Here is a 13,869-nt window from a genome sequence, read left to right on the forward strand (position 1 = left end):
AAGTTAGAAATCTATATTAGTTTGTGACAAATGAAAGAAAAAATATTTGGAACTATTAATTATATTTGATTGTAATTTGAAAATAGATATTCATTGTATTACATCATATCTAATGTTAGAGTGTTATAGGTTTTCAACACTTTTTTTCATCATGCTTGAAAATATTGATTGACAATTGGTAAATAGTTTTATCATGACAAGTTACAGATCAAGTTCAAATATTTGTTTCAATCTGATAATTTTGTGCAGCGTTATGGTCCTTGGACTTGAAAAAATTCACTCATATATTCAGTTTTCCATACTGTTTTTAGTCATGCTCGAAGATATTGACTTGATATTTTCTTTTTGTTTACACCATGACAAGTTATAGAACAAGTTAGCATTTTGTTCCAGTATAATGAATTTTTACCCGGTAGGGGACTGTGTATTGCCATGCAATACTCTCAGAATGCTTGTTTCATTAAAAATGAATACTTTCTTGGGGTGAAACTGATAATACTTTAATACTCTACATTTTGTACATCTAGGGGTGTGTAAAATGGAAAAGGGGGGATTTTTTATATATAATATTACAAATGTAAGTTTAACAGTCTGAAAAGACATGGTTAAATGGATTTTAATTCTGAAAAACTCAATTCGGTTTATTATAATTCATTTATTATTTCTATCATAATCAGAAACACTGGGCTACATGTATTAGGCATTTCAAACATATATTATTGCATTTATAAGAACATTCAAGATATTGATAAGTATGTACCTGTAGTAAAAATACCCTGGTAGGGCCTTAAAATTTCTACTGGGCCCTTGAAAAAAAGTTTTGGGATCCAGGTTGGCCCCTGGAGAAAATGTAAGGTATTGTTCCTGACTGTATTGCAGATCTAGTATAGTATTTTAACTGACATGCACAATTCATTACACTAATGAAATAAAAATAATTCTACAAAACACCGCTGCGCTCTGCATTGCAACTTAACCTTAGACCTACCATGCATCAAAAATTTTCTAGGGAAGACTGAGCTAGTAGCCTAGTAATATACATCCTTGCATGGTCCCTTTAATACTGTTACCCAAAATAAGTTGATTTTCATCTAGCGTAAAAGTGACTAAACCCCCTCAAAACTCCTAGCTGAAACCCCTGCAGTTAAAATAAGACAATATTTGACATGCCCTTTTTGAAATATCAATCATCGTGCTAAAGTGCCCTTTTCATGATTGGCTCCCTGCCCTTATGAAATCCTAGCTGGAACACTGACTTATTATGATTGCAAAACAAGTTTGGATTGCACTGTTTTACAATATTTAATAATTTTTTTATAATCACAGAAGCATTTACGTCTCCATAACAACAGCATCCAATTTTGTTACATCATTTTCGCTTGCACCAAAAAATTGTCCTTACATCACCGTACATCATGTAGAGTGGAATCCCATGTGTCCGCGCGGCCGGTGATATCGCGCATTACCTGATTCCATCATATCAGCAATGGTACACAAATAGAATGGCCTTGTAATTGTTTTAGTCTTCTGAAGGGACAAAAAAGAATAAAATTGATAAGTTCAAGCATATATTTATAATTGCAATCCCATGAATAACCATATTAGCCATTTTAAATAAAAAAAAAATACTTAATCAGATAAAATTAGTTTTATTTTAAGTCAATTTTTTTTCAAAATGAAATAAATTTTGCTCCACATCCTTGGAAGTCTGTATGGTTTAAACTGAACTGTATTTTGTAGTATAAAATTGTTCCCGTATTCAAAATTAACTATTTTTAGAAGGCATACACGGCATTGCCATGCTGGACATTTGATGAACTCTCAAAACAGGTGTTTCCCTAATTTTGGACACACACTACATAAAATCTTAAAGTATGTCATGAATTTGTTCACTCAATATTATATGAGTATTGGTTTTATAAGTGAAGCCAAAAGTCTTAGGTGCCCAGATACACCAGACTGCACCGTACATACAACAGTATTTATTCATTAGAAGTTGATGCCCTGATGGTACATGTGGTACAGGTGTATACCTAAAGAAAAAAGAAGAATCCCAAATTCTTCATGTCCCTTCAATTCTGAAAGTTTGCCACAAAGAGGTTATTAATAACAATGTTTGCTGATGACCTCATAGGGTGACGAACATTATTTTGAAAGGATTGAAATAGCCTCATTTTGCCCCAAAATTAGATATTGTAAATTCAGAAATTATTGCATACATTTATCATTGCTATTTTTGAAAAATAGACAAAAATGCAAGATTAATTATTGCGATTTCTGAATAATCTGTATACATATATACATGAACGTATCAGATATCTTATTATTGCAATACTCACCAGGTAGCATTATTCATTCATATAGTGTTTCCTGCAGCTTTTAAAAAGGGCAGAGTAGTTTTTTACTCAGAGGGCAAATTAAGCACGAAGGACAACAATTTAAGGGCACCCTTTATAGTGATAAACAGGCAATTTCTATAAAATGGATTCATTTAAACATGCTAGTTTAATGCTATAAAAAGGACATATACATCTGTAATCAATCATTAAAACAAGTTGATAAACAAGAAAAAGTGTTTTAAAACATATATATGAAATATTTAAAACATTTAAAACAATTAAAAACAAAACTAGATCTTTAAAAATGTTTAAAAACAAGAAAGAACTATGTCATATATAAAAATATTGCTTTGGTCATATGGATTGTCATTGAAAAATCCTCCATTTTTTTCCCTAAAAAATAATAGAAACTTGCCAATAATTTCCGAATTTACAATACACAAATTTAACTCCTCAAATGGGATTAACTGTTCTTATCTCATGTGAAAGTCAAATTCTTTATAGGTACATGACATTGTCAAGATCAGATACATGAACTTCATATTACCTGTACATGTACATCAATGAACATCTATATATTTCTTAGAACAGTTTTAGGAATTAATTTTCCTTTTTAGCTCACCTGACCTGAAAGGTCAAGTGAGCTTTTCTCATCACTTTGCGTCCGTCGTCCTGCGTCCGTCGTCCGTCGTCCGTAAACTTTTACAAAAATCTTCTCCTCTGAAACTACTGGGCCAAATGCACCTAAACTTAAACACAATCATCATTCAAGTATCTAGTTTAAAAAATGTGTCCGATGACCCCGCAAACCAACCAAGATGGCCACCATGGCTAAAAATAGAACATAGGGGTAAAATGTAGATTTTGGCTTATTTCTCTGAAACCAAAGCATTTAGAGTGAATCTGACATAGGGTAAAACTGATTATCAGGTCAAGATCTATCTGCCCTGAAATTTTCAGACAAATCTGACAACCTGTTGTTGGGTTGCTGCCCCTGAATTGGTAATTTTAAGGAAATTTTGCAGTTTTTAGTTATTATCTTGAATATTATTATAGATAGAGATAAACTGTAAACAGCAATAATGTTCAGCAAAGTAAGATCTACAAAATTGTCAGTCGACCCCTTTAGGAGTTATTGCCCTTAATAGTCAATTTTTAACAATTTTTTGTAAATTTTTGTAATCTTTTACAAAAATCTTCTTCTCTGAAACTACTGAGACAAATTTAACCATACTTGGCCATTATCATTATTAGGGTATCTAGTTTAAAAAATTTGTCCGATGACCCCGCCTTCCAACCATCATGGCCGACTTGGTTAAAGATAGAACATAGGGGTAAAATGCAGTTTTTGGTTTATATCTCTGAAACTAAAGCATTTAGAGCAAATCTGACAGGTGGCAAAAATGTTCATCAGATTTAGATTTACCTGCCCTGAAATTTTCAGATGAAACCGACAACCCGTTGTTGGGTTGCTGCCCCTGAGTTATTAATTTTACAAAAATTTTGCAGTTTTTTGTTATTATCTTAGATATCATTATAATATCTAATATCTAATACTATTAATTATGATTTTAACCTTATTTTACATGATTTCCAAAGCATCAGTAAATACAGGTGAGCGACACAGGCTCTTGAGAGCCTCTAGTTATTCATATCCTTGCTGAAGGGTAAAACCTCAAAGTCATATCAAACTTCAAATTTAAAAAAAAGTCGAATATGTTTTATATACATGATATACTTGAATGGCTAAGTTTTACTATAAAACAAGTGTACGTGAACTTTCTTGTAAGAGAAAATCCTTTATATTATCAAAATCTTCATAAATGACTGCAATTGAATTATTGTCTTACCTTACACTTATTCGCCAATACACATGTATTTTCCTGTTTGCAGTAACCTTAACTAAGAGAATTTTCATTAGAACTTCGTTCACCACACAGCGCAAGTGTGAGGGGAAAACAGCTGTGATGAAAGAATGTAAACAAACATGCATTGGAAGGTTAATAGTAATATCTGATTCTTAAAAAACAAATTTAATACAACATATAATATAACAATTGTTAAGGAAAAGTTTAATTAACAAATGGGAATTCATGGTCAATATATAAAGAAAAAAATACTGTGACCATATCAATTCACTTATTTGTCACGTGCTTAATATGCTCTGTGTTGATTGTTTATGAATGTCACGATCCAGTAAACTTCAGCAACAAACTCAAAAGTTAATAAGCTTTCAATCAACAATCACTGAAAGAAATATTGTTTGTTGATGATATGTTTCGTAATAAATATAAAAAAAAGGTGCATACAAGACTTAGTTAAGAAATAATTCTTTCATGCCATGTTCTATGCTCATTTTAACATGGGCAGGCGTTATATTTGTCAATATCTTTATACCAAGCGTTAGCGAGGTGTAAAGTGTTGACAAATATAATGCCTACCCATGTTAAAATTAGCATAGGGCGTGGCATGATAGAATTCTTTCAATTCTGATAGGAAAATTTAGAACTTTTGTACTTCGAAGTGGACCTATAATACACGTTCGAAAGGTAGCCATTTTGATTTGATGAACCAAAACTTTATAGAAAATCAACAGTTTAACGATAAAAAAAAATCAACATATATATATATGTAAACTTACTTTTAGAATGATTTGATTCAATTTTCTAGCGAGCAACACCAAAACAAATGTCCATTTCGATCTCCGTCGTTCTTCAAAGTACAACTGACATTGCAATTTCAATTGTGACGTCAATCACGTGCAAGCCCATGTTTTATTGTAATTAGAACATTAAAATTACAAGAAACTTGTTTCATATGACTTTAAGAGAATTGAAAACAAAACAAATGCATGTCTCATGATTTCCAATTTCACAGTTTTAAAACCATATTGTACATAACATATACAGATGTACAGTTATTCTGTAATGGCTTCAAAATCTTTGAACCCACAATTAAAAATTAATGTGTCAAATCCCTTTTTCAAACTGCACTATTTTGGGTCTAAAATTGGAAGTATGAATGAAAAGAGTCTAATCCTACAAAAAATGTAGGTCGTCTTCTTGCCTTCCTTAAGCTTCCTACCAGAAATTTTCATGTCTACCTTACATATTTTATGGACATTTTTTTTATTTAACACCTTGGTAGTCTAGATAGTTTTGGTTGAACATGTGCACTGCTAAAGTCAAGAATATTTCCCTATACAGTCTTATGTAAAATATTATGAAGAACAATAAAACCATTTTACCTACATGTAGCTATCTTCATGATCTATCCTATATATATATTTTGTCTTCCATCATGCAGGAAACAAGAACATTTATTTTTTTTGGTCGGATACAGTAAAAAGTTTGAAGGTCACCTTTTCTATCTTATATTGAAAAATTACAAAGAATTATAGGTCTTATTCTTTATTAAATAACATATATATAATCACAACACATTAGTCATCAAATATCAGATTTCTGTAATAGTAAATTTAAACTTTGTCTGACATACATGTACATGCATTTGATAGTATAACTTCTTGTATTTCTGAAAAATTGCATCAACTGCCAAATTTGTCTCACTTTAATATATTCCAATTAATATCTATATAAATTATTTTGAGAAGCAACCTTACTTCAAAAATATATTTCCACAAGATTGAAAATGCAAAGATGTTGATCTGATGATGGTAAGTCACAAAACTTTTTGGGTGTAAACATATTTTATTAAATAATTTGTTATGTTTAGCTACAAGAGTAGATAAATACTAGATATACATGTACAATTAATTAAAAAAATTGGTATTAGGAAACGAGAGCAGTGCTCTTATATAAATCGATCTCTTCATCACAAATGGCATTTTTGTATTACATTGCAAAGAAATTTTTTTTATTACATCACAAATAACATTTTTGTATTACATTACAACTGGTATTTTTATATTAGATCACAAATATTAATGACATTTTTGTTTTACATTACAACTTATTCAACTTAACCATTAATCTATGTACAGACTGTCACACATTATGTGTACCACACAACTCCGTTTTTCATATCACAGGTTTAAAATTATGCAGTATGGTCCAGGCTTATTATCTGCATGATGATTTCTTATTAACTAAACATTTGATAGCTTGAATGTCCCCTTGGTATCTATTGTCTATTTTTAACAGGGGCCTCGGTGGCCAAGTGGTTTAAGTAGTTCTACTACTGTAATCACTAGCCAGTCAACACTGAGGTTGTGAGTTCGAACCCCGCTCGTGCGGGTACACTCGACTCCACTCTTAATTGACTAGGATTGTCAGTTTTCCTATCGAAGGTCAGTGGTTTTCTCCGGGCACTCCAGCTTCCTCATCCAATAAAAACTGACCGCCATGAAATAGCCCAAAAGTGGTGCTAAAAAGTGGCGTTAAAACACCAACAATCAATCAATCTGTTTTTAACGCTACACTATATATTTACAGGATGCCATAGATTGTAATACAAGATGACTGAAAATGCCTGCCAGACTTCATTAAATGATTACATGACAAAGGTACCTAATGAAGAAATACTGAAGTTGAAGGAGGAGAACTTCATACTTCAAGGAAAAATTAGAGGATATGCAACCTTAGGTAAGACTGCTATAACGGTAGGATTGCCATCATGGGGCCTCTGTGGCTGAGTTTTTAACAAATATTTTTTTCAAACTTTCTCAGAAGCTACTATACAGAATGACTTCATATTTGGTCAGCAGCTCAACATTTATGAGTTATAAGGTGTGTGTGTTTTTGAGATCTGTTAGACACCTATCTGTTTTCATATAATATAAAAATGTTGCTTACAACAACTTGTGGATTCTTGATGTAGGTGAAATACAACCAATAATATACAAACAAGGAATTATTTAAATCTGAAATAATTTTGAATTCTGGAAAATTGATAAAAAATGTACGATAAAATTAGAACTAACCCAACTTTAAAGGGTTCACCATGCATGCATGGCTAAGGTTCAAGTTACTTTTACTGATATTTCAGTATAAACTATCTAACCCCCCTTAGCCATGCATCCATGGCTAACCCTCCTTAATTGGGTTAGTTTTCATCCTACATTTCTTATCAATTTTTCAGAATTCAAAATTATTCCAGTTTCAAATAAATCCTTATTTACAAGTGTTAACCATTTTGTTTGCAAGTGATAAATGCTCTTTTAAATTTATGAAGAAATTAAAAAAAAAGTATTGAAACTAAAAATTGCTAAGGTGAACTCATGTGATCGTAAGTTAAAGTACATGAAGCAAGTGTTTGACCTGAGCAATAGCATTTTATTATTGGTTCCAACCCTACCTTGAAAACTGGAAAAAATTTCTCGAAAATTAAATCAGTTGTTCCAGGCCTGAAAAAGTCCTTGAATTTTATGAAAATAGCAAAAAACCAAGAGAAACCCTTGAATTTCTAATGTTTGCTTGCAGGTTTTGAAATTCAGTTATTTCCTGTCAGGAATTCCATGTCCCAATTAGAATTTGTAGGATACCCTTTCCAATAATTGTACATTGTTGTAAGATGCAACATTTTTTGCATATGATTAAAGCACTAAGTTACTGACCATACATGTACATGTTACTAAACATGTTGAAGTCTATCATGTTTTAACACCTTCCAACTTTTATGTCTGACAGTCAAAAGTAATTTATGATTTCTTCCTCTTTATCTTCTGACACCATACTTGATAATAGATGAATATCCTGGAAAACCATGGAATTTTTGATGTAGAAAGTATGGAAACCCTGTAATATATAACATAATGCATACAATATGTGCATTTAATCTCAATGTGCAAAATATTGTAGTATCCAACATGATCACAATTTGTGAAAATAATATACAGAATTTGTTACAAAAAAGCAGTTGCAAGTTATGTTCTACCATGGTGTGGATGTTTGATTGAAACTAAGCATTTAACTGTATTATGTGCATTTTCAAGTAGAAGGACTGAAAATTCAACAGAAACTTGTAGCAATTCTAAACAATGGAGGAAGTTAATAATAGAAAGAAAATTTCTTATTGTGTTGTATCATGACTCATTGATCAGATCAGTTACATTATGAATTTTAAGAGGAAATTTTTTGATTTTTTTTTTTTTTACCAGATTCCTATTATTATACAACACTATATAAGCTTTCAATACTTCATAAATTGATATGTATTAACTTTCATTAGGAAGGTTAAAACCCCAAAAAATTGAATCGAAGGATGTATATTTACAGTAGGTGTTCAATTCATACAAATGCTGATCTTTTATTGGCTGAAAGACAAATCATTTGATTCAGTCATATGCTTTCATTTAATTTCATATGAAAACAACCCCATGTGGTATGAAAGCAACCCATGCCTTATGAATGCAACCCAAGATTATAGAATTATTAGCTCCGCCTTCCTTATTTATCAACACTTTTTATCATTGTTCATGTGCTTCCTGCAAACAATTCTGCTTTTAAAAATATCACAAATTTTATTCATTTGAAAACAGTAGTTGACTATTCATATTAAAATATATGGATAATCGATATACTCCATGTTGAAGGCCGTACTTTGACCTATAATTGTTAACTTTTTATACATTGTGACTTTGATTGAGAGTTGTCTCATTGGCACTCATACTACATCTTCTTATTTATATGTACAATAATGATTGATATTTGCTAAATATATCACAAGCTATCTACTTTAACTCAGCATCTTCATATGCCAATTTCAGCTACATTTGTATATATATGACATATGATTTCATGTGTCGTGAAATGATACTGACTTCATCTCAATAAACATGATAAACAAATTCTGCAGAAGTTTTGGGTCTAAAGTTTTTCTTTCAGATTAAAATGAGTATAACATAAATTTTTTTAATTTCGATTATCTGTAAATATAGAAATTGAATGCACCTAGACATTTCTTGCTCTTGAAGGCTAATGATGAGAGGTAGCAAAAGAAAGTAATGATGAGAGAAAGGGTTCACATTTATGGGAGTGGTTGTTTGAGCTTCTCAGTAATGCTTTAGATTTTGGCCTGTAAACAACAGACATATGTACATGTCAACCTTTTAAAGAATAATGTAAAAGGTAATTTGCACATATATTAGTTTTAATATTTGTATTTTCAGATATTTTTATACTAAACCTTTGTTTTGAAAGTAATTTGAAATAAAAGTCTCGATTGGAATAGTTTTACAATAATATTTTAGGTAATCTTCTTCGTGAACAGAAAGAAGAATGTTCAAAATTGAAGAAAATGAATGAATCACTGAAAAAACAAGCAACTCCATCTCCAGGTGCAGGCAGCTTCAGTCAGGACAGTGGTTCAGAGGGAAACCGTTCATTGAATGGGGACACTGGAACCAGCTATAAAGTAATTCAAATAGTAAATATAGTGTTGCTAAAATTCGTCATTGTAAATTTCACATTGTGGTTTTTATATAATGTAAATTCAGAATTATTTCATGTAATTGTAATTTTTGAAGAATGGAAAAAAATGCGAGATTAATTATTGCGATTTCAGGAAAATCTGCATGCAGATATTTGTACCCGATATCAGAATGCAAGTTCTGATTATTGCGATAATCACCAAGTCGCATTATTTTCGCATTAATAAAAACTTCGTAATAATTTCTTAATTTACAATATTAGGTTTTAAGACTAATGTGGATACATTGTTATTTGTAGGATAACAATTTTTGTGAATTTTTCAGGTAAAAATAAACCATGAGAAATAATGTTCACAAATTACATATTTTCTGCACACTTGAAAATTCAGGCTTAAACAAAACTACTCAAATTAGTATCTATGAAAAATAAAAATGAATCCACATTGTGATTTTAAATATTAGTTTTTAAGGCAAATTATCCTATTGTCAAGCCATTAGACATTAAGCAAATCAACAATTGATCAATTGTATATTTAATTGTGATTTGTTTTGTATGCAAATCGATACAACTTATAAACTGATACAACATAGAACATTTTATGTACCTGTATGTTAATTATTTTGGTCTCTTTTTTTTTCTTCATTGAAGCATGTCATGTAATTAATGAACGGTAATTATAATTAAACTTGGTATTTCCTTTATGGAAATTTAATGTCATATACATAAAGTTCAAACTAAATATATATATATATTACGAGAATTCAGTGTATACAGTGAAATAATAAAAGTATGAACAGTTATAAAAATATACATTGTTTACAATGAAGAAATAAAAGTAGGATAAAAATATTGATAAGTGGTTCAAGTTTAACCTGCTTTTAAATTACTGCTTATCTTCATAAGTCTTAAGTAAGCTATCAATATTAACTATATTCAAATAAGGATAATTATTTTGTTAACTCCACCCTTGGAAAAATTGTCTCTGGTGATCCCTATCCTCATAAAGGCTGTCAACTTTGATTTCAGAGATGGATTTAGGGGGAGGGAGGGGGCCTGGGTCCCCCTTATAGAGCTACATATGTGATAAATGCATAGACTTTTTACAAGTATCACCTCAAACGGTTTGCCAGGGGCTCCCCCTTTTTCAAAATACTGGATCTGCATCTGGATTTATACTTTTAAATAATATTTGACACTTAATGTCATACTAAGTGCCTTGCAGCTTCATTTGTACTCTGTTCTTATAATGCAGATTTGACTGTACATATATTTTTGTTGTTTGGTTTAATTACACGTAATTCCCTAAGGTGCAAAAAATGAAATTTTACACTAAATGATATCTTTGTTGATATGTGTGTTAAATGTTATGTTATAAAAAAAAAGCTAAGTGTAAAGGTTATAACAACAATAGAAGGAAAGAAATATACAGGGAAAACATGTATACAGAAATGTATTTTTACATGTATATATATACTTAAAGATTGTCTTTATAGATATGGATTTATTTTAGAAATCATTGTTTTAGTACTTATTTTAAAATTGTATTGAACCATCACTTGATTTCTGACAATTTTTATCGGATATTTCAGAATCCTGGAGAGGTCAAGCAACAAACTGTTGAATCGGAAAATATAGATGTTTCTCTAAAATCTGATCACAGTTCAAATGGGATACCAGATCCTTGTATTACGGAGCAAGATAAAATACACAATTATAAAAAAGTAACCAGAACTTTGTCATGGACAGACCAGATGTCTGGTGTTACTTATCCTCCCAGCGATATATTCCAGCACATGAAAATGGACAAATATCCTACACAGGAATCTATCAGTAGTGACATTAAATCAGAACTGTCTGATCCTCAAAAAAGACCAATTTCAATTGCTAGTAATGGCATAGAAAACCCTGTCCACAAGGACCACATGGCAATGTTGAGGTCATCGTCAACTATTGTACATGTTGGATCAGATTCTAATTCAAAAAGTTTGAACTTGATGGAATTTCCATCTGAACACTTGGATGACTCTTCTAAAACTGGTTCTTCATCACACAGTAAGGTTGTGTCTGCATCGTCATCTCAATCATCTTCATTCCAGGTAATCAAGCCTGGTATGTCTAGACAGGTAAGACATTGATGTATTTATGCACTGTGTTTAGGGGTTCTAATTTGCTTTAAATACTGTAAATTCAGAAATTATTGTGTACATTTATTATTGCAATTTTTTAAAGAATGGACAAAAATGTGAGATCATTTATTGAGATTTCTGGTAAAGCTGCATACAGATATATGAAAATGCAAGTTCTTATTATTGTGATACTCACCCAGTGGCATTATTTGCATTAATAAAAAACTCTCAATAATTTCTGAATTTACAGTAACAATTTTACAAAAGGTTCAGGACCAATAAAATTTTCAAGTGAAAGGTCCTCTTTAAAAAAGTCAAAGGTCTTGTATATAGCATTTGTGTAAAATATGGATGGTCCTTGATTTTTGTAATTCAAAATGTTAACTCCCAGAAAAGACGGGTCATGGACCTCGGACCTACACTAGTTTGAACCTTGGATGTTGATTTTCTGTTGACTCATTTATACTTTATAGTGAAATTGCATAATTTTTGAACACATCCTGTAATTTCTCAGAACAAAACAAAAAGAGGAAACGACACTGAGACAACAGACAACACCTTTGAGGAGTTAAAATCTTTAAACATCTAAGCTCTTCACAATATATATGCAAGTGTATTGTTTTGTGCATTTAAGGTGTTTACAATAACAGCTTCAAAAATATGTTCATGTGATGTTTCAAGTTTATTATGAAATGTTTCATTATGTTGAATTTTTGCTCATCAGCTATTTCTAATATACCTTGTCAACAATTTTATATCATGTATTGTAATTCAAACTTCATACGATATAAAAAATATACATTTACACATATATATATATAAAAAGTGTTCAACATGATCAGTGTCAATTCTGCAATACTTGAATACCTGTTTTAGGACTTCCCATACATATATCTAACTTATCTAAGATGTTACATTTTGTACTTTTATATTCTCTGGAAAATCGCTCTCCATCCCAACCCTCATATGTTGTCAAGGCTATTAAACACTCCAGTAGTTGGAACAATCAGCCTTTGACACTGTGCTTTCAATATCTATTGCATGGTGCATGTAACAGAAATTTACCAGGAAAATGTTCATTTCCTGTAGTTATTGATTTCTATAGTTGTTTATTCCTGTAGTTGTTGATCATGTTGATTTCTGTAGTTGTTGATTTCTGTAGTTGTTGATTGCTGTAGTTGTTGATTGCTGTTGTCATTGATTCCTTTAATTGTTGATTTCTGTAGTTGTGGATATTTTTGTAGTTGTTGATTACTATAGTTGTTGATTATTGTAGTTGTTGATTACTGTAGTTGTTGATTACTGTAGTTATTGATTTATGTAGTCATTGCTTCCTGTAGTTGTTGATTACTGTAGTTGTTGATTCCTGTAGTCATTGATTCCTGTAGTTGTTGATTTTTGTAGTTGTTGATTTTTATACTTGTTGATTCCTGTAGTTGTTGATTTCTGTAGTTGTTGATTTATGTAGTCATTGCTTCCTGTAGTTGTAGGTATTTTTATACGACCGCAAAAAAATTTTGTGGTCGTATATTGGTATGACGTTGGCGTCGTCGTCGTCCGGCGTCGTCGTCGTCGTCGTCCGGCGTCGTCGTCCGAATACACATTGGTTTTCGCACTCTAACTTTAGTTTAAGTGAATGGATCTTTTTGAAATTTTACCATAAGGTTAAATACCACAAAAGGAAGGTTGGGATTGATTTTGGGGGTTATGGTACCAACAGTTAAGGAATTAGGGGCCAAAAAGGGGCCAAAAATAAGCATTTTCTAGTTTCCAGACAATAACTGTGGAACGGTGTATGGATCTCTCTGAAATTATACTACAAGTTTCCATACCACAAAGGGATGGTTAGGATTTGCTTTGGGGGGTTATGGCTCAAACCGTTTAGGAATTAGGGGCAAAAAAGGGGGAAAAACAAGGTTGTCCTGGTTAATGGACAAATACTTTAGTACAAAACATAATTTAAAGCAGTGTAAGGGAGATAAATCAAATACATCATTGAAATTATCTCCCTTA

General features: G+C 31.3%; 1 protein-coding gene across 4 annotated transcripts in view; it reads left to right on the forward strand.

Annotated features, from left to right (window-relative positions):
- LOC127707608 (TNFAIP3-interacting protein 1-like) overlaps positions 1-13,869 on the forward strand; it is a 67,386-nt gene that overhangs the window by 12,516 nt on the left and 41,001 nt on the right. For 3 of the 4 annotated variants that reach the window (XM_052212210.1, XM_052212213.1, XM_052212211.1), the window contains exons 2-4: positions 6,794-6,943; positions 9,550-9,725; positions 11,320-11,853. In XM_052212210.1, the coding sequence (XP_052068170.1) occupies positions 6,817-6,943; positions 9,550-9,725; positions 11,320-11,853 (837 nt within the window). In that variant the 5' untranslated portion in view covers positions 6,794-6,816. The remainder of the gene's footprint in view (positions 1-6,793; positions 6,944-9,549; positions 9,726-11,319; positions 11,854-13,869) is intronic. The other variant, XM_052212212.1, reaches the window with a different exon arrangement.

Source organism: Mytilus californianus, unplaced genomic scaffold, assembly GCF_021869535.1.
Source record: "Mytilus californianus isolate M0D057914Y unplaced genomic scaffold, xbMytCali1.0.p SCAF_7, whole genome shotgun sequence".
Classification (NCBI taxonomy): domain Eukaryota; kingdom Metazoa; phylum Mollusca; class Bivalvia; order Mytilida; family Mytilidae; genus Mytilus; species Mytilus californianus.